The sequence below is a fragment of the Phaseolus vulgaris genome, chromosome 3 (assembly GCF_051622355.1).
Source record: "Phaseolus vulgaris cultivar YP4 chromosome 3, ASM5162235v1, whole genome shotgun sequence".
Lineage (NCBI taxonomy): Eukaryota > Viridiplantae > Streptophyta > Magnoliopsida > Fabales > Fabaceae > Phaseolus > Phaseolus vulgaris.
Genome location: NC_143500.1, coordinates 42,396,049 through 42,416,609, shown reverse-complemented (window position 1 = coordinate 42,416,609; position 20,561 = coordinate 42,396,049). Strand labels below are relative to the sequence as shown.

The window sequence follows — 20,561 nt, the reverse complement described above, 5'->3', positions numbered from 1 at the left end:
CAAAGAAGAAGTTTAACTTTAACGATTTACATAAAGAGGTAACAAGGTGTAGAGATAGGTGAAATGGGAAAAGAGAGAGAATAAAGAAGAAAAGTTCAGAGTGAGTGATTGTTTGGAGGTAAACCATAAACCTCACAAATAAAAAACCAATGCATATTAAAACCATCAATGCACAAGCACAACATACATATTTTTATGAATTGAATATAACAAAAAAAAAACACAAAGAACGAAACAAAACAACTCCAATGCCAATACAATACAAGACAACATAGAACACAAAGGAGTGTGCCCAAACCTGAATTGGAAACAAGTATATCTGAACTGGAATGGAGGCACAAGAACCTGAACTTGAGAAGGAAGAACTTTGCTGAGAAGAATACTTCTAAAAAATGTCACATGCTACACTTCACGAAAAAATATCCAACCTTCTTCTTTGCTTTTCACACTTTATATAAACATGACACACATGATCATTGCTTGTGTTGATATTCACAGACCTAGTGCCTTCTAAATCACCATCACAGACCAAGCTCTTGGTCAAGGAAAACTTCATAATTTTTGTATGCCTTTTCAAGGAATCTATCTCTGCATGCATGGGTTATCTCAAAAGTATTGTGCCCACGTGAAACCAAATGATGCACTATGACCATGTGAAATACTAGAATAAATGAGGCTAAATTCGGAAATAAGAGATGCTACGTGGTTTTCCCTCCACATCTCTTGGAAGAAAATATTTATTGTTCATAGGTATATTTTCTTCTTTTCTTCCTCATAAAACTCTGGATCTAAATAATTGATATCATCTCACTTTTTTGTCTGCAAACAATACATCCACAAAAGCAAACAGACCGAATAGTGTAGCGCGATGGGAAGGAGAGATGTAAGCGCCAACAACAACAACATGATGTACAATGAAGGATATTTTAGTCTTTTCATTAATATAAGAGTGCACATAGTAATTATGGGGGGTGCATGAAAAGAGATGTTAGACTTAAAATGGACACACCAAACGTTTTTTCTCAAATTAATGGTCACTCACGGAGGACCTATAATGATTATAGGATCTCTTAGTGCTGTAATTTAATTAAAATACACTCATTTTAATATATATTTTTTAAATATTAAAATCAATATAACTTAGTAGATATATTAATTAATATTGAGTTATATTTGTCCAAAATACTAGCTCATTGCATAGATAATTAGTATATTTATTCACTCATAATTCATAATTATACGTACTAAAAATAAATAAAAATTATATTTTTTTAAGTATATCATAAACAATTAATAAATGAATATACTATTTTTTAAGAGAACTTACTTCATATTAGTTCTAGATGAAATGAGGGAAAAAAATGAAAGCAATAATATTTTTAATATTACATATAATTTTAATATATTATAATTAATAATTCTAAAAATATAAATATTGTTTTATTTTCTATTTTTATAGCTAAAGTCCATATTCACAATACATTAGAAAATAAATAATTTTTAATCATAAAAATACAATATCATAATTAATATATAGAAAATAAATTTTAAGTTTATAAGTGCATTGTGATTGTTTTTATTAAAACAAAACAAAATATTAAAAATAAGTTAGTGGTTGAAAAGTAAAATAGTGTATATAATTATATTATTTATATCATATAAGAAATATATTACTTGACTAAATTATGTACAAAAAATATAATTATCTTAATTTGAATTTAAAACTAACCAATATTTTTGTAATTTTCTGGGATTAAAATAATATCTAATCGTATTTTTGAAAAACATATTTTAACTAAAAAATAATATGGAGTTCTTTTAATTCCTTTTCTTCTTCAAATGTGTGATTAATTTGCATTGTTGTGTAAATAGTGTTGATGCGCTGAAGTTTCAGATCTACATTTGAGCAAATTGCCTTTTCCTAAAATTTCAAAATAGCACAAGAAATATAACGCCATTTCAAACAAATAAATACTTTCGATATGCTAAAAATACTCTGTGTATCTTTATTTTTCTTTTAAAAGTTGTATTTAAAATTACTTACAAGGATTAAAAATATCTGTACCATAAAAAATATTTTAAAATGATCACAAAATGTTGTTTTACTTGGCTAAATTAACCTCGATAAAAAAATTAAATATCATTAACTAATATATAAATATTGAAAGTGATTTTTTTTTGTTTATACTTACTAAAAAAATTCTCATGTCACTTAAAAGTATAATTAAAATTAGAGAGTGGAAAGTATTTAAATATTAATATAATAAATAGTCGGTTGATTATAATAAGTGTGGAGATATTTGATTTTCAAGGTAACTAGTTAAGTTGTAAACAAAATTGAACAGAGCAAATTATTTTATTCCATTTTATTCAATCTAATCTTTTACTAAGATTGAAACTTATCATATGTATAAAATATAAAATAAAACATATTTATACATTATTTCAATTAGCTCATCAGGTGTTGTAAGGATATTCTTAATTGAGATTATTGGGAAGAAAATAATCACAAATTGTTAAATATAAATAAATAAAGCAAATAATTTTATTAAAATAAACCGAACCTGTATATAACATTTGAGACAGTGATTATCTATTACGATTATAATATTACAGTCAAAGTTTGTGCAATTTTAATTTCGATAAATAGTTGATCTAAAACCTTTAATGTACATTTTTTTTAGTGTTATATACATATTATTCACTTGCACCAGATTACAACTGTAAGATAGCCACACATTTGTCGTACAAAGCTCAACCAAAATATACATTGAATTTCTATTTGTGTTTACTTCTAAATAAATAAATAAAAAATGGGCAATATCAGGATATTAAACCCAACTCCAAAATTAAAACAAAATAACTACTCACTTAATCATTATATTAAAAAAAAACATATGTTTTAAACTGCAAAAGCTAAAATAAAATATTTTTTCTACTGCATATATAAAATCACTAAATTAATAAAATCTATTTAAAAAAACATCATTTTCCTCAATGAAAAAGGACATAAGTGTTTTGAAATATATATATAAAAAAAAAAGTCTCCCCTTGTGGAATACGGTTCTGTGGAAGAAGGTATAGCTTCTCAACAAAGGCAAGAGAAAAAGACAGTGACTCCTTGCAACATCAGCAAATTACAAATGTTGTTTTCCATTTGTTTTTATCACAAGAATAATTATATTTGGGCATCCAATAATTTTTATATTTATTTTAAATTCATTAGTTTAACCTTCATTTTATTTATAAATGTAAATTTTTTAATGACCATATTACTATTAGAAGTGAGTTGTTATGTAAGGTAAATGTAAAAATTTATTGATATAAAAAATATGATGATACCTTGTCACAAACAGAATTGTACTTTTTTTTTGTTAGTCCAATTAAGGAAAAGGGAAAGAATTGACCCTTGCTTTGCTTGCACCCGTTATCTGACTTGGTGTGCTTTCCTAAAACGATGCATACCTTCAACCACTCTACCACAGAGACACCTAAGTTTGGAGGCAACAATGACCTCATGAGAAAACCCCTTCTGCTAAAAAATAATATTAATGTAGAATAGCAGCACTGCATGTGAGTTGTGCCACCACCCTCCTCAGACAGGCCTGTTCTATCCAACCAACTACTACTAAACTGACATTACATCACGACAATTTTGTCCTTCTTCATGCTGCTTCGTTACCTTAAACCTTTCCTTTCTTCTGGGGCAGCAAGACCCAAGGAAAGTGCTATTCTTTGGCAGTTACGTGAAACATTATTATTATTGGTATTATTGTTGTCTTTTTTACACCTCTTGCCTCACACTTGAGCCTCACTTTCGTTTTAAAAGCTGTGCTCGATCAAAAAGTCAATACAGGGTTCAGGTTGGTGTTGTGTTTATGTTTTATAGTTTTTCACCGTTTCTCTATCTGGGTGTTCTTCAAGATTGATTCTTTTCTCCTGGGTTGGTCCTGTCGTGTGCGAATACCAGTTTTCCTTGTTGGTTATGATGTGGGGTTGCGTTTAGTTCTACAGGTTAATGCTTACGAGTTCTTATATCTGTCATTGTGATTAACGATTTCCTTGTTGTAAAAATGCGCATATTGAATAGAATATGTATATATAAAGAGTTCATTGTGATTGGCACCTTGTTTAAAAATTTGGTAATGGAGAAATAGTTAAAGTAAATGAGTTATTGGCTCTTGACTAGAGTTTGAATTCAACATTACTGGTTTTGTTTTCATGGAAGATTGCACTGTAAAAATTCCGTTCTCCTTTTATGTATTTGTTTATTTATTTTTGTGTTCATAAGTTTTTAAGCACGGGCTAATCATTAAAAGCTTATCTAGAAACAGCTATTCGATACAGAAAATATCAATTATGCAGCTTCAAAAATCTGTCTCTAAATTATGGAGTGTTTGATTTGTGTTTTACTTTCCTTTTCTGCTTATATATTTATAAATATAAAAAAAATGTTGCTTTCTTTTACCATTTTCCCTTCACAAAATCATGAAATGGAACACAAGGTGGTGTTTTTATAATTGTTTGTGGAAACAAATTATCTGGAATGTGAAAAAAACAAATAGAACCTTACTTTTCTCTTTTTCAGTTTTTTACTGCAGCTAATTTGGATTCTGTCGTAATTGATCTACTAATGGGAATGCACCTCGTCGTGTTTCTCTTTCTGGCTTCTCTGAGATTGGCTTTATCTCAAGATGTTGAACATGGTTTGATTCTAGTAGAAGGAATTCAAGCAATTGCCGAGACTGATGATAACTTCATCTGTGCAACTATTGATTGGTGGACTCACGACAAGTGTGATTACAAGTATTGCCCCTGGGGTGATTCTTCTGCTGTAAATTTGGTGAGTATTTTGGACTTATTTGTATACATGGCTTAAGTAGAGAATATATGTATTCTTCCTATTTCCTACCACTCATTTAGAACTCTAGAAAGCTTTGAAGATGTTTTAGTGATTGGTCAATGTGGATTGGTTTTTTCAGGACTTGTCTCATCCTTTCCTTGCGAAGGCAATCCAAGGTATTTATATTGTAGAAAATCAGTCACTCTGATGGAATTCTACTGTTCTGTGACTTCCTAATGCTAGATATATTTTTATTGATGGTATCATGTTTGGAATATTTACTTCAAGTGTGATATCATTCTTTCCATAATGGTTGCTTGATAGCTCTGAAGCCTTTGAGGATTAGAGTTGGAGGTTCTTTGCAAGATCAGGTGCTGTACGAGGTAGGAAATTTGAAGGCCCCTTGTCATCCATTTCAAAAGATGAAAGGTGGATTGTTTGGATTTTCAAAGGGATGTTTGCAAATGAAAAGGTGGGATGAGCTGAATCATTTTTTCAATGATACAGGGTGAGAATTTAGCATTGATATTGTTGTTTTATTCACCATCTCGCTCCCCTTTGCCTTCCGGCTAAAGCAAAAATGTGAAAAAACTCTTATGTTTTTGGTGTTCTGCAATTGAAATTAGAGTTACACCTAACAATAAAAGTCCTCAAAGTTTTTGCATCCATCCAAGAATCTGAGTTTTGTTCTCATGCATTTTGAATGATTAGCACATTTATACTGGAAGGAAAGAAGAAAAGGGCGAGGAAGAGGTGATTATCTGTGGTGTAACATAGCTTGAGTTTGACACTTGCAGGGTCCTTGTGACATTTGGTTTGAATGCACTCCATGGGAGGCACCCGAGTCATATTGTTTGGGGAGGAGACTGGGACTCTTCCAATGCTTATGATTTAATCAATTACACTGTTTCAAAGGGTTACAAGATTGACTCATGGGAATTTGGTACGACAGAAGACAAAGCTATTTTTTATGTGCAATTTTGTTTCACTGGAACTGATTCTTGCCTGTGCTGCCATAGGTAATGAGTTGAGTGGGAAGGGCATTGGGGCAAGTGTGAGTGCTGCACAGTACGGGAAAGACTTGATAAAGCTTAAAGAAGTTTTACACTCATTATACAATAACTCCAATTTCAAACCTTTACTTGTAGCACCTGGAGGGTTCTATAATAAGGACTGGTATGATAAGCTTCTTCAGGTTACAGGTCCAGGCATAGTCAATGTGCTCACTCATCACGTCTATAATTTGGGCCCAGGTTTGCTTTTCACTCACCTAATTATTTCTACTATAGTCATCCTTAGAGAATATTTTACACTATAACATAACTAGATGATGGATGTGTAAGAAAAACAGTTATATGGAGAGTGTTTTAATCTAATCCTTCTTGTGTTTCTTTTCTAATTTGTTTTGAGTACTGTTGAAGTGGCATCAGGTACAACCAATTCAGGGGATGATTAATCCTTTCTGGTTAGTGTGTTAAATAAATTTCTGTTTTTCAGGTAGTGACGTGCATCTTGACAGGAAGATTCTAGATCCCAAACAATTGAGCAATGTAGAATCAACTTTTAGCAATCTTTCAGAAACTATTAAAAAATATGGCCATTGGTCTTCTGCATGGGTAGGAGAAGCTGGTGGGGCATTTAACAGTGGTGGTCGTCAAATTTCTAATACGTTTATAAATAGCTTTTGGTAATCTTGGTTCCTCCTTGCATCATTTTCTATTCCTCTTTAACTACAATATTTTGTTTTACAAAAAATATCATTAAAATTAGTCAAGAATTTCTAAGATTTAGGTAACTTACAGGTACTTAGATCAACTTGGAATAGCATCCAGATACAACACTAAGGTTTACTGCAGACAAACTTTAATTGGAGGAAACTATGGTCTTCTCGATACCACTACTTTCGTTCCAAATCCTGATTACTACAGGCAAGTGTATATATTTTTATTTTTATTTCTAAATTGTTGAGGAGTTATAATAATGTAAAAATACAGTGCTTAACATATCTAATCTATGTCCTGATGATGTTTTGAGCAGTGCACTTTTGTGGCATCAGCTAATGGGGAAGACTGTTCTTGCAGCTAATAGTGATGTTTTTTCACCTTCTTTACGAACTTATGCACATTGTTCAAAAGGCAGAGTAAGTGCCCTATCATCTTATAGAAGGATAAGTTGTGCGAAGGAAATTCGTTCTTCTGTATCTCATGTTTCGTTACCAACTTCTTAAGTTTTAAGTCCAACAATCATACATCATATTATATGCTAGATTGAATTCTAGCTCGAATCGATTCATAGAAGAACCAAGGTGATATTATATTTTAACATCCATGAATTGAATGTTATGCTACCTTACTAAAATATTGGTAGTTTAATGCGTGATCCATTAGTATAATTTTCTTTTAACTTTCAATATCACAGCATTCCTATAACTTTCTTTGAATTTGATTGTACAGGATGGTATAACATTGCTGCTGATCAATTTGAGCAATCAGACTCGTTTCAGACTGATGGTTCATGATCGTGTACCTGTGAGTAATGGAGGAAATGAAAATGCTACGATGATCCATGCAGAGAATTCATTCTTTAGTCATCTGAAGAGGGCATTTTCTTGGATTGGAAGCAAAGGATCAGATGTGACATTCAGGGAGGAGTACCACTTAAATGCAAAAGATGATTACCTTAGAAGCCAAACCATGTTGCTCAATGGTATTCCCCTAGAGTTGACAAATGATGGAGAAATTCCAACATTGGATCCACTACTCAATAGTGTACAGTCTCCAATACTCTTAGCTCCTTTATCCATTGCATTTGTTGTATTCCCCTACTTTGATGCCCCAGCTTGTGCTGAACATAGAAAACTTTAACCCAAACCCTCCTTCAATGAATCTTGTAGAGTAGGAATTATTAGGACTGAGGAATGTAAGCTGTCATTAGAGTTGTATTTAATAGGCTATATATTTGTGTCAAAGTTGTAACCCCCTTTATAATAATTTAATATGAACCACACTTACTACAATCATAATTAATTAGCTTGCATATATGTTGTTGATTCAAATTATTTAAAATCCATCTCTAGTCCATGCAAACATTCAACCACTTCATTTTGTTAGATAAAATTTAAATTAGAGTGAAACTATTTATTGTAAATAATATGTTATCACTTGATTAAGAGGTTGACTGAGTTTGTTGTTTGATTTATTGAGCAAGTCTTTTGCTTAAAATTATGTTGGTTATCAATAAAATTATCTTGTTTTTATAAAAAAGTTTGAGCTATTAGTTTTTTACTATTATTTTTTTTATAAAGTGCAATGATTGTCTGAATGAAATGATTTTTATAGGATAATGATATTGCTGCTAAATTTTATCTAATTTTATTTTTTAACACTTTTTAATCATTAGTAAAAAATATACTTATTATTGACTGAAGTTTATGAAATTACTGAAATGATAAGTTTGACATAAACATAATGATTTATTTCTTCATTAATATCTACTAACAATAAAAGAATGTGATTAAGAGAGTATGCTTTAAAAATGTATCCTTGCGTTGATAGGCTTGATAATTACAAACCCTGCTTCAATTCACTATTTCAATCAAATAAGAAATTATAGCTTTACACCTGTATATAAATTAGATGAATTTAGAAATAAATATATAATAAAAAATAAATTTGTAATTAAATGATATAAAAGAATATTAAAATAATAATATCAAGAGTTATAATTTGATTTTATAAAAAAATAAAATATGATTTAAATGAATTACTTGTTTGGAAGCAGAAAAACCATTCCAAACATGTGTCAAGGCACTGAAATAGATTTTATTTTTTGTCCCAACATGATTAGTTAATTTGTGCGAGGTCAATTCTGCATTGCAAAACAAGGTTTTGGGAAATACTATTCAGTTGCTTTTGTTGTGGAAATTTTGACAAAAAATTATTGGAATTGCAAATTAACATTCCATTTTAGTAATTACACGTCTAAAAGTGTTTTTTCTTCATCAATGCACACAACTAATAACTTTTATTGATCAGTCAAATCACTTAGGGAAATTGGGTGTGTTTGAAAATCTATTGGCATTTCTAATTTCATTTTCTAAAAATACTTTTACATTCCCTATTAGTATAAAAATATTATACTCAGGGTATTAATCTTTGAACACTTTGGTAAGGATAATAAGTTAAAATACTACTACTAATTTTGTCGTTAGAGAGCACTTTAGGGGATCTAACCAAATAAAATCAGGGTGAGAAATGAAAAAATTGAATGTAATGCAACACAGGTGATGGATTGTTTTATCATAACAAGTGATGGATCCAAAGAAAAAACAACGATGAGGGGGTAGGGCAGGTAATAAAACTTAGCAACAGAGGAAATCATTCTTATTTTCCGAGTAAGCGACGGCCACGTTGATTAGCACCTTTCATTCGGTAATTCAACTCATCCACATCATCGTATAGATGATTCAATGCTTTGTTATGCCTGCAAGTGCAATGCCATTCATGAAAATGTTAGGTAAACTATAACATTGTTTTATAAGTATATTAGTGTTCATGAATATCACTTAAGAATGCATACAAGACAATGTGATTCACTAACCTCTCAATCTCGGATCCCATGTCTACAGCCATGTCTTTAAGCTCTCCCAACATATCACTTAAATCTGATAGTGCATCATCTTGCTTCTTTATTTCAACCTGTTTCAGGACATTTTACTTAGTACCTTAATTCAATATTAAAAATAAATATAACGTCATCCAACAGTGACTCGAGTCTAATGTTAGTGGCAGAATGATGAAGATAAAGTCAGCAAAATTGGTAAGGATTGTAAATAAAACTGGTTTGTTGTAAAACTTGTGATCTGGTCATGAGCTGAAACTATAGCAAGTAATCACCAACCACTAAATAACCATAAGAGTACCTAACACATTAAAGCTTTAAACAACTTAATCTTCACCAACTAGTTGATACAAACCTCAACTTTTTCAAGTGCATTGGTTGGTTCCTGAGGTAGGTTCCGCAGCTTGGACTGCCCTTTGGTGGCAGAAGTCAGCCCCAACTTCTCTCTCTGCTCAAGATGACTGCCCTTGCTCCTCACTGGGTCATCTGCATATCGTGAACCTCATTATGCCAATGAAACAACAATAATAACAACAACAAAGGCTTATTCCATTCATAGGTCCATTACATGGATCACACACATAAGCCATTTGATTTCGTTAAAAACCAAAAGGTTTCAAAGATGTTAATTATCATGAGATTATGCCAATGATACAACCCAACAAAATTGAAACTACAAAAGAAAACCATGCAGAGAAGGCATTAACCTCCAACAATAACTGGGCCTGTTATTGCTCGCGTCTTCTTTGGTTTCCAAGTTTTGGAGAAAAGGCCACCGAGGCTTCCCAAGAGCTTTTCCCCCTGGAAGCAGAATTAGTCAAACTTTAGTCAAATTTAGAGCAGAATATTATTTGAATTCAAAAGGGTTTCATAACATCACAGTATTTTCAGCAAGGTAAAAAGAAGCCACTCATATAGGAACACAGAAAAAGTAACAAGATTGATACCCGGCTTAAATCGTGGTCAATGTCAGCAGCAACATGGTGACTCTTGATAATTTGCTCACCCTGTTGATGAAGGGTGACTAGTGTATTGGTGGCATCCTCTCTTATATTCGCTGCTATCTTCAAACAACTATTGACTGAATTTGTAGTCTCTTCAGCCTTGTAAACAGCATAACTCTCCAGTTCTTGAACCGATTGATTCTCTAATCCGCCTGAATCGCGAAAACCATTCTTGTACCTGTTCCGGTTGGCCGATTGAAAGGCATACGAAACCGAAGAAGATTTCTTAGTGGCATCAATGTCATCATCAAAGGGGTTGGTGTTAACTTCCAGTGAAACAAGTGCGCGATCCGAAGAAGTCTTTCTCGAGGAACTATACCTTTTGGTGTTCTTTTCCTCATCATCAGAATCAAATGGATTAGTCCAAGATTCAACAGAACTAGGTTTAGCAACCTTCAAAGGAGATTTCTTGACACCCGACATTATCTCTCTTCAAGCAAAATTGATTCAGAAGTAAAATTCTAAAAATCCTCTTCCACCTAAAAAAGATAAGCTAATTTTTCCCTGCAAAGACAAGCAAGTGCTACTCAATCACTGTAAATGTTCCACAACAAGCAAAAGAAACCCAAATACCAAATTCTTAATCCACTTATAACAAAAGCATTCATTTTATCAAGAAACCTTATTCGTAACTTTACTAAAACTACATGTTAATAGAAAGGGCCAAAAAAACGGACCAAAGCGATTAAGTGTAAAGCAACGTATAGAAAAAACGGAATCAACAACCATTGACAATCACATGGAAAGGGATTAAAAAGAGTACAAAAAAAAGTACACAAATCCCCAACAGAAAATGAAATAGGATCTTCTTTTCTTTTTCAGAAGCCTGTGTAGAAAGGATCAAGAAACACGACATTTCCGAGAATAGTGCAAGACACAAGAAAGCAAAATCTCAGAATACCCAAATGGATTAAAAGGCTTCTCCAAGCAACAGAATCATCAAAATAAAAAAACTTGTACAAGAGAAAGCAAGATGGTACCAGGGAGAGGAAAAGAAATGTTGAGAAAGACTCGTACAGAAGCACGAATTTTGAGAGCTCTACACAACAGAAGAAGAAGAAGAAGAAGAAGGGTTTCTACAAGAAGTTGATAAAGCCAAAATCGCGTCAAGAAAGGTCAGAGTTGAAGGGTGGGTGGAAAACGCAAAGAAACCGCACTTCGCAAGGCAAAATCCAAGAGTGGAAGTTTTCTCTGGAGGCTTTGGTGATGCGCTCTTGCTCTTTTCGTTCGGTTATTTAATTAAAATATTATTATTTATTTGTTTATTTTATTCTATGCATCGTTTGAATTGAGACGTTGAAATGGATCAAGTGGGGACCTTTGGAGATGTGCTATGTGGGGCAATTCCAAACGCAAAAAAATATGAAAAAGGACTTTTGACAACTTCTTTAAACGTGGAAAACCAAACTCTTCTTTTGGGGTTTTAGGGTACCAATTATTCCAATGAAAGGAAAAGGCAGAGGGATAAAAAATGTTTTAATTTATACTAATAATTTAAATTATAATATAATTTTTTTAAATTGAAATAGATAGGTGGTTAAAAAGTTTAAAAGGGATTTTTAATTGGAGATAATTAAGGGGGATATTTTTTATTAGTTAACTAGTTGCGTGGGAAATGCACTTCTAAAATAGGAATGAAAATTATATCCAAGCTTCACAAGTGTTTGAAAAAAATATCTTCAAAATTATAGTTTAAGATGGATCAAGATAAAAAAAGAAATATCTACTCACATAATTTAATAAGAAAGAGTATAAGTATGAAAATGTCCAACTCATCTCATACATGCATTTATTATATATAAAATAATTAAATTAAAATATCATTTTTTACATTTCTATAAATAGAAAAACGGTTGATTTTACAATAATTACGTTTTACATTATTAGGTTCTTTTAAATCTTAGATAGTTATGTTGTTGGTCTATTTTATTTTATTTACGGTGCTTTTTTTTCTAATTGATTTTGGGGTTTACCCTTTTTTACTGAACAAGTAATAAAGTCTTGCCGGCCATTGACTAAATATTGTGTTGGGTAATCCAAAAACAAAATGGCACCCCAAAGATGTCACTAAAACTAAACAACTGTGTTATTTATTATAATTAAATAAACAACAATTGTAATTTTATATCCACAGTTATAAGTTTTATCTTCTCATTTTCATTTGGTGAGTTTATATACTCAATTACTCCGTTAATATAATTTGGAATTAGTATCTGTTTACAAATAATTTTAAATTCTTATTTTATTTTATACTAATGGGATGTTTTAAAATTATATTGTACTAATATTAGTATATTCAGTAAATAACTTTTTTTTAATATATGTGTATTCGTTTATATTATTATACTTGGTATTAGGATTTATGTTGGATTAGTTTGTGACACAAGATTTGTCAACGAAATCAGTAAGAGTTTTAGTTTTGTTTAGTTAGGGGTGGGGTTGAAAATGGAAGGAAAGGGGGAAAGTAACTGAAAAAATTGATTGTTTGCATGTAGTGAAAGTGAGTGAAAATGATATAAAATTTTATAGATGATTTGATTTATGTAATCGAAAAGTAAAAATAATAATTATGTAATTTAATTATTTATTGAAATATTTTTGTCTAGATAAGTTTTTGTTTTAAAATAAATATAAAAGTTTATATAAAAGGATTTGTAATAAGTTTTTGTTTTAAAATAAATACAAAAGTTTATATAAAAAGATTTGTAGTATATATATTTGTTAACGAAATTTGTAATTAAAGAAAATATTTTTTGGAGGATCATCAAGTCACCACGACTTTGGACTAAGAAGATTGAAAAAAATAGAGCTTTGATTAGCATTTCAAGAGTCTTTTTTTATCTTATTAGTACGGTAAATTTGTATAAAATAGTATAGATTTTATATTAAACTTATATCTGGACACATTTTCTTGTGTCATGTATTGGACCTTGTAAAATGGATTGAAAAATAATATTATAAAATATAGCTACAGTTACAATTGGATCTCTTTGGGCCCAATGCAACCCTATACGATGTAGGGTTTTGAAATGCACACGATATTCATTGGAGCGACACTTGCAAAGCAGAAAAGATGTGACTATACACATCGAAACGCCTCAATGGAGAGTTTTTTTTTTTATCTAATACAAAGACGTCACTTGTCATCATAAGAATGGAGAGATTCTCTCTAGTTCGAGAATGATACTTGTCAAGATAGGGATTGAGAATTTTTAGGTTAATTTTTTGAAATTTGGCTTCACTAATTATTATATATACAAGTGTTAATCCTCTTGAAATGCAACTTAGATTTGATAAAGAATTGTTGTCAAAATTTCATATGTTTAAAAGATACTAATACACTTATGTTTATATTTCATTTAAATAAATACAAATGCACATAAATAATTAACGAATTTAACAAAATGTTAAAACTAAAATTACTCAATTAAAAAAAAACCAATAAAAGAATTTAAATTGGTATAACTATCCCAAACTGACGTGAAGAAGAATCGTCATTGAAAGAGTTCATAATAAAGAACAAAAATAAGCACATGTATAGAAATAAGATTGAGTGGTTAGAAGAGCATCACGTAAAATCAAAATGTTGTGAGAACAACAAAACCAAGTATTATGCCTAAATGCCCTTCAATTCTTGTTGAAAAATAATTTTTTCATTGAATGACAGAGAGAAGATAAATTTATGTATATTTATATCTAATATAGGATAATAAAAAAAAATAGAGTTATGAGATAATATAAATCACAAAAGTATTACTTAAATGTTAATAACATTGCATCAGACAAAATGTGAGACCCTAACAAAAGTAAGTATCATGCCTTAATATACTTTCATTTTCAATTTAATCAATAAAGTTAACAAATTTTAAAATTTAGTTTAGATTTAGGGTAGGATTTATCTATTGTCGTTAGTGACAAATAATGAATATGTATACAATTGGTATCAGAGCTAGTCTGTTATCATGAACTTTACCCAATTATCAGTCTCTATTCTTGATGGAAAAAATTACAATTGGTGGTGTGTGCAAATGAGAGTTTTGTTTGATTATAATGAGTTATGGGATGTCGTTGAGAGTGGAGTGTCTGCATTAGCTGCTAATACAACTGAGGCGCAACGAGTAGCACATCGTGATCAGAAGAAGAAGGACAATAAGACTTTGTATCTCATCCATCATCAAGGGATGAATGATGAGATGTTTGAGCATATAGAAGGAGCAACAACTGCCAGTGAGGCTTGGACAATTTTGTTAACCAATTATAAAGGTGATGATAAGATCAAAAGGGTGCGTCTTCAAACCCTAAGACGCCAATATGAATTGCTGCAGATGGAAACCACAGAGACTATTGATGTCTATATAAACAAAGTTTTTGCCTTGACAAATCAGATGAAGAGCAATGGTGAAACACATTGCAAAGGTGGAAAAGATTTTGAGGTCTTTAACTCCCAGATTTGAACATGTTGTTGCCGCAATTGAAGAGGCCAATGACATTTCAAAAATGACAGTAAGGTTATTGTCTGGTTCCCTACGAGCGCATGAGCAGCACATGAATAACAATAAGATTGAAAAACCAATTGAACAGGCTTTACAAGCACAAATCTCAATTGGTAGATCCTATCATAAACATGGTACTCTTGGTGGCCATAATCATATTGTAGTGAAGGTCGTGGTGGCCATAATCATGCAGGCGCTGAGCAAAACAACATTGGTTCCAATCACAATCCAAGTTCAAATAGCTCTTGGTGCGGTGAACATGGACGCGGAGGACGAGGAGACATTTATAATAAATCAAATATTGTGTGTTATAATTGTCATAAACACGACCATTATGCAAATGAATGCAGATCAAAACGTGATAATCATGTTGTCAATGGTGCTCAAGAAGATAGTAATCACGAACAAGAGGAAGCACCTGTAGTTCAACCTGAAGCTGTAATTCAACCTGAAGTTGTAACTCCAATTGCAACTATGATGGAGCGACCAAGGCAGCAACGACAACCTGTACACCTTCAAGATTGCAAAGTAAATCTTGATGATGAAGTTGATGACAATGGAGATTTAGTTCACTTTGCTTTTCTTACAGATTCAGAACTCGTGAGACTTGTTGATGCCATTCAACACCCCAAATGGAAAGAGGCTATGAATGAAGAATTGATGGCGATTGAAAAAAACAATACATGGCAGCTCACTAATCATCCAAAAGGACACAAAGCAATTGATGTGAAGTGGGTGGACAAGATTAAAGTGAAAGCAAATGGTGAGATTGATAGATACAAGGCAAAGTTGGTGGCAAAGGGATTCGAGCAAAGAGAAGACTATGAATATTTTCTCCTGTAGCTCGAATGGAAACAGTGAGATTAATCATTGCTTTAGCTGCACAAAGGCAATGGAAAATTCACCAAATGGACGTCAAATCTACGTTTCTAAATGGCCCACTTGATGAAGAAGTTTATGTAAAGCAGCCGTCGGGTTTCATACAATCTGGCAAAGAGGAGAAGGTGTACCGACTAACTAAGGCTTTATATGGTCTTAAACAGGCACCAAGAGTTTAGAACAAAAGGATTGATTCATTTCTTCATGCCACTAGATTCAAAAAATGTGCATCAGATCATGGTCTTTATGTAAAGACTAATGATTATGGAGATTTGCTAATTTTATGTCTTTATGTTGATGATGTGATTTTTACAGGAAGTAATCTCAAAATGATTGGTGATTTCAAGCATATCATGATGAAATAATTTGAGATGACTGATCTCGGTCTTATGTCCTACTTTTTGGGCATTGAAGTCATCCAAGGAGATGATGGAATCTTCATTCAGAGGAAATTTGTTGATGAGTTTTTAAAGAAGTTTAAAATGAAGGATTCAAACCCAGTTAAGACTCCAATTGAAACTGGAATTAAGCTCACGAAGGAAGGTGGTGGGCAAACTGTAGATGCAACATACTTTAAGTAGATTGTTGGGAGCCTTAGATATCTCACGTGTACTAGACCCGACATATGTTATGTTGTGGGATTGGTTAGATACATGGAGTTACCTCGACAAGTTCAATGCGCTACATCAAAGGTACTACAACTTTTGGTCTATTTTAAACAGTCAATTGTTGCCGCTGAGTATGTAGCAACAACAACAAGTGCTTGTCAATCAGTTTGGCTTAGCAATATCATGACTCAAATTGGTTTTAATCTAGATGTTCCAGTTAAGATTTATGTTGATAATGTCTTTGCAATTAATCTTGCAAAGAATCCGGTTTTTCATCAAAGAAGTAAACACATTGATATTCGATATCACTTCCTGCGAGACCAAGTTGGGAAGAACATGATCAAATTGGAATATGTTGGGCATGAAGGTTGTTCCAAATCAAAATTAAGGGAGGATGTTGGTTATTAATTATGATTTTATTATTATTAATTATGATTTTATTACCCTTAAACTATTTTACCGTATACCAACTTGTTAGTATTTCTATTTTATAGCTTTGAGTAATTGTAATTTTATTATATATATATATATATATATATATGATTGAGTAAATCAAAATGAATAAGATTAGTTTTACAATTTTGTGCAATTACGTTCAATCCTTTGCTACAACCTTTTATCTTCTCTTATTTTCTTCAATTAGTTCCTAGAAGATAGTCTAAAATATATTTATTTAATATAAAATAAACAATAATAAAATTGTAACATACACGTACAATTTCATTTGAAAAAAAAAACACTTAAATTATCTTTTTAATTTACTTTTCTGATTAATTTTGTTAAATCATTTTATTTTTTTAAAACTCATAAAAGAATTCCAAGGTATTATTGAAAAAAAAATTTAAATTTTTTTTTTTCATATAAATGAAAAAAGCAACCTAACACATTCACGAATAATAATTTTTAAATTTTATATAAATATTGGTAACTATCTCTACATATATTTTAAAATCAAATATGTATATATATATATATATATGTATATCTGTAAAATTAGTTTTTGTTGAAAAATATATTAAAAATTAGGGTTTCGTTCTCCTTCTGCACTGCCACTACTACTCCGAATCGCAAACTGTGGACTTAAAGGTTGAGAGAGAACAGCAGAGAAACACAACAAACACTGCCGCCTAAACCGTTACCTAAACAGTGATACACACTTTGTAATTGTTAGGGTCTTTCCTTTCGTCGAACACTTGGAAGGCACGATGGGAGGCAGGAAGAAGAAGTTCATCGACAAGAAGAACTCTGCCACTTTCCAACTCATCGCTCGCGACACGTCCGACCCTTCTTTCTCACAATCCGACCGCGTCTTCGTCCGCGTCGACAACAACCCCGTTTCCTTCCCCGTCGCTGAAGACTCCGGTTTCGACGATGCTGCCGATGACTACGACGATTACGACGGGGTTAGCGGCGGCCCATTGTCTGAGGACGTCAGGAAGGAGATTCTGCAGCTAGGGTTTCCGGATGATGGCTATAACTACTTGAATCACTTGAGGGAAATCAAGAATACTGGCGCTGGTGCTGCTTTCTTTCACAACCCCAAGTTCAAGCTTCAACACCTCCCTCGTGATGTTAAGGTATGTTAAGGTGCTCCCGTCTTTCTCTCTCATATAGATTGATCAGTGTCTTTGATTTTCGTTACCGTTCATAACATAGGTGGCAAATAAGAAAGGGAGATTGTTTTATGGTATGATTTTGTGCTCATAGGAATATTATACCCAGAGGGATATTACACACACAAGTTAAGTTTGCATATTTAATAATTTTAGAAAAAAAGTTAAAACTTGTTTGATTTAAAAAAAGTTAAAACTTCACGATAGAAACTGTTCAAATTTTTTCATGATAGAAACGGTTGTGAAGGTTTATTTTTTTCTTTACAAATGAAGGAATATTATTTCACCTTCACATCCCCTGGAATAATGAAAGATGACGTGAAACCAACATTCCCATCCAAAGTTATAATTCTATTTGTAGTTATGCACATGAAGTTATGGATGCTTTGGCATTTGCAGACTCCTTAGTGATTTTTGTTTCGTTTAGCATTTAAATTGTGAGGTCTATGATATTAATATGAGGTTGACCTGAAGGGATGAATAACTAGGTTTTTTGTTGAAGTGGAAATTGATTGGTTGTGTTTTTTTTTTGCTGATGAGTTTAGGCTTATGATGCTTCGAGATTGCAAATTTCTGAGGCCCATGGAGAGCCTGAAGAGAATTCTATATACAGTGTTGCATCCAAGACTACCAGCGTAAGGGTGCAGAAGGCGGTTGATCCTGAAGTGGCTGCATTGCTTGATGACAGCGATGTGTCACGGTTGGGATCTGATGATGAGGATTTGGAAGAAGACTTTGTTGTTCAGGCAAATATCCTTGAAGATGATGGAGAGAAGAGTCATATTTGTAATGAAACAAGTTTTTGTGAGGAATCTCTGGTAAACAGAAACCCAAACATTACAAATGTACTGCAAGTTTCTACTCATTCCAGAGATACAGATGATTCTGGACCTTTTCATGGGATAACAGATGGTGTACCAGGGGTGGACTCTGTTGTTGAGAAGCCAAGAGCTCGTCGTTTGCTGGATGAGCAATTTGATTTGGTGAGTTATGTTATCCATAATATTTTGTTCTGTATCTATATTTTGTTTGGGTTCTCTGTTCTTTAGGAATTGTAGTATTTAATAAGGCATGTCAAGCCTCTTTGTTTCTGGTATCTGAGGAGGATGCCTTTGCCATATTTTGTCCCTCACCATAATTGCAAGTATCGTGTCTTTATTGACTGTCTGAATTTTTACCTAAGTTTCTCATCCTCTGTATATTTCTGTCACAGCTTGAACGCCAAGAGTATGGAACTGATGATGAAGATGATGGTGATTATTATGAAAATTATCAAGCTGATGAAGATGAGTCCCTTGCTGAGAAGCTCAAACACACTCTTAACAACCGTCGGATGGATGATCTAGAACTTGATGATGACAAATATAAGGTTCCTGCAGATTTATTGAAGAATAAAGAGGCCCCACATGAGGAACAAGAAGATTCTGCTGCTGATCTGATTCGTCGTTGCAAGGAATACGCTGAGGGGTATGAAGTTGAAGATGAAAACAAAGATGTTGTACTTGTAGAAGAAAGTAGTGATGAATCAGAAGTTTGGGATTGTGAGACCATTGTTTCGACATACTCAAATTTAGATAATCATCCAGGAAAGATAGAAGCACCCGGAGCGTCTAGGAAAAAGAAACTTGCTCAAACTGTGTCTGCAGCCTTGAGTTCCTCTAATCAAATAATATCCCTTAGAGGAAAAGAGAAACTTCCTGTAGACTTCCTTCCTGGTGGTAGGAAAGCTTCCACTGAAAAGGTTAAAGGCCAGAGCATTCCAAAAACTGAACAGAACAAGAGAAAACAACACGGGCTTGAGACAAAGGAGGAGAAGAAAGAACGGAAGGTATCTTTATTATCAACATGATTCTATGATACCTGTGTTTATGTTTTCCTTTTATACACTTCTATTGTTATTATTAGTACCTTACAGTGACAGGAATGGTTGGTCATGTTGTTTTGCAGGCTGCTGTGAAGGAGGATCGACGTGAGGCACGTCGCGTTAAAAAAGAAACAAAAGAGCTTTATAGAGTTGAAGCACATCGGGCACAGAGAGTTGCTGCTGTGTCTGGTCCTTCTTCCATCCATCTGCTGTAAGTCTTGAAATTATAAATTGGCTTATGACTTTCAAAAGTTGGATACATTGGTTCCTACATTATGAAACCTTCAGTTAAAGGTTTGAAAGTAGATCAATATCATCGGACAAGGCCAAAGGTGCTTGGATGCTATGCCCCAATACTGCAGAAGTAGATATCACAGTACAGTGATATGACATATAGAGTTAAAGAAGAAAGGCATTATGCTAGTATAGATTAAATATAAACAAATATTATATATATATATATATTAATATTTAAAGTTATCAAAGTCTAACAAATTTCACTTTTATGGAGGGATTGGCTTTGTACTAGTTAGTTTAGAGACATTTTGAGTGTCTTGAATCGTTTCAACTTGTGTCAAATTCTTTCACTTTACTTTGAAACGTGTTTCAGGCATATGGAAATTTATCCATCATGATT

The 20,561-nt window shown here is 32.4% G+C and overlaps 3 protein-coding genes across 4 annotated transcripts; 2 read left to right on the top strand and 1 right to left on the bottom strand.

Annotated features, from left to right (window-relative positions):
* The first annotated feature begins 3,456 nt into the window (after window positions 1-3,456).
* LOC137807728 (heparanase-like protein 1) lies at window positions 3,457-7,865 on the top strand. Of its 2 annotated transcripts, none has more exons than XM_068608500.2 (10): window positions 3,457-3,863; window positions 4,589-4,843; window positions 4,983-5,019; window positions 5,168-5,351; window positions 5,641-5,786; window positions 5,863-6,096; window positions 6,341-6,530; window positions 6,646-6,771; window positions 6,881-6,983; window positions 7,297-7,865. In XM_068608500.2, the coding sequence occupies exons 2-10, from the start codon at window positions 4,634-4,636 to the stop codon at window positions 7,705-7,707; spliced, it is 1,641 nt and encodes a 546-aa protein (XP_068464601.2). In that variant the 5' UTR covers window positions 3,457-3,863; window positions 4,589-4,633; the 3' UTR covers window positions 7,708-7,865. The 2 variants fall into 2 exon arrangements, with proteins under 2 accessions (XP_068464601.2, XP_068464600.2); XM_068608499.2 differs by having other exon boundaries at window positions 3,838-4,014.
* A 1,225-nt stretch (window positions 7,866-9,090) lies between these two features.
* LOC137807727 (SNAP25 homologous protein SNAP33) lies at window positions 9,091-11,700 on the bottom strand. The gene is made up of 6 exons (XM_068608497.2): window positions 11,448-11,700; window positions 10,411-10,971; window positions 10,171-10,264; window positions 9,819-9,949; window positions 9,443-9,540; window positions 9,091-9,325 (listed from the first exon to the last, which is right to left on the bottom strand). The coding sequence occupies exons 2-6, from the start codon at window positions 10,888-10,890 to the stop codon at window positions 9,226-9,228; spliced, it is 903 nt and encodes a 300-aa protein (XP_068464598.2). The 5' UTR covers window positions 10,891-10,971; window positions 11,448-11,700; the 3' UTR covers window positions 9,091-9,225.
* A 5,744-nt stretch (window positions 11,701-17,444) lies between these two features.
* On the top strand, window positions 17,445-20,139 carry LOC137807726 (Low temperature viability protein). Its single transcript, XM_090299499.1, has 4 exons — window positions 17,445-18,024; window positions 18,606-19,043; window positions 19,274-19,888; window positions 20,008-20,139. The coding sequence occupies exons 1-4, from the start codon at window positions 17,653-17,655 to the stop codon at window positions 20,137-20,139; spliced, it is 1,557 nt and encodes a 518-aa protein (XP_090155625.1). The 5' UTR covers window positions 17,445-17,652.
* The last annotated feature ends 422 nt before the right edge of the window (window positions 20,140-20,561 follow it).

What these genes read in the sequence shown, in the direction of transcription:
- LOC137807728 (XM_068608500.2), top strand. Translation starts at nt 4,634, where the DNA reads ATGGGAATGCACCTCGTCGTGTTTCTCTTTCTGGCTTCTCTGAGATTG. An exon ending in CCTTGCGAAGGCAATCCAAG is followed by an intron (nt 5,020 to 5,167) that starts GTATTTATATTG and finishes GTTGCTTGATAG; the next exon opens with CTCTGAAGCCTTTGAGGATT. An exon ending in GATTGACTCATGGGAATTTG is followed by an intron (nt 5,787 to 5,862) that starts GTACGACAGAAG and finishes GTGCTGCCATAG; the next exon opens with GTAATGAGTTGAGTGGGAAG.
- LOC137807727 (XM_068608497.2), bottom strand. Translation starts at nt 10,890, where the DNA reads ATGTCGGGTGTCAAGAAATCTCCTTTGAAGGTTGCTAAACCTAGTTCT. An exon ending in AGGCCCAGTTATTGTTGGAG is followed by an intron (nt 9,950 to 10,170) that starts GTTAATGCCTTC and finishes CACGATATGCAG; the next exon opens with ATGACCCAGTGAGGAGCAAG. An exon ending in ATGCACTTGAAAAAGTTGAG is followed by an intron (nt 9,541 to 9,818) that starts GTTTGTATCAAC and finishes GTCCTGAAACAG; the next exon opens with GTTGAAATAAAGAAGCAAGA.
- LOC137807726 (XM_090299499.1), top strand. Translation starts at nt 17,653, where the DNA reads ATGGGAGGCAGGAAGAAGAAGTTCATCGACAAGAAGAACTCTGCCACT. An exon ending in TGGATGAGCAATTTGATTTG is followed by an intron (nt 19,044 to 19,273) that starts GTGAGTTATGTT and finishes TTTCTGTCACAG; the next exon opens with CTTGAACGCCAAGAGTATGG. An exon ending in AGGAGAAGAAAGAACGGAAG is followed by an intron (nt 19,889 to 20,007) that starts GTATCTTTATTA and finishes GTTGTTTTGCAG; the next exon opens with GCTGCTGTGAAGGAGGATCG.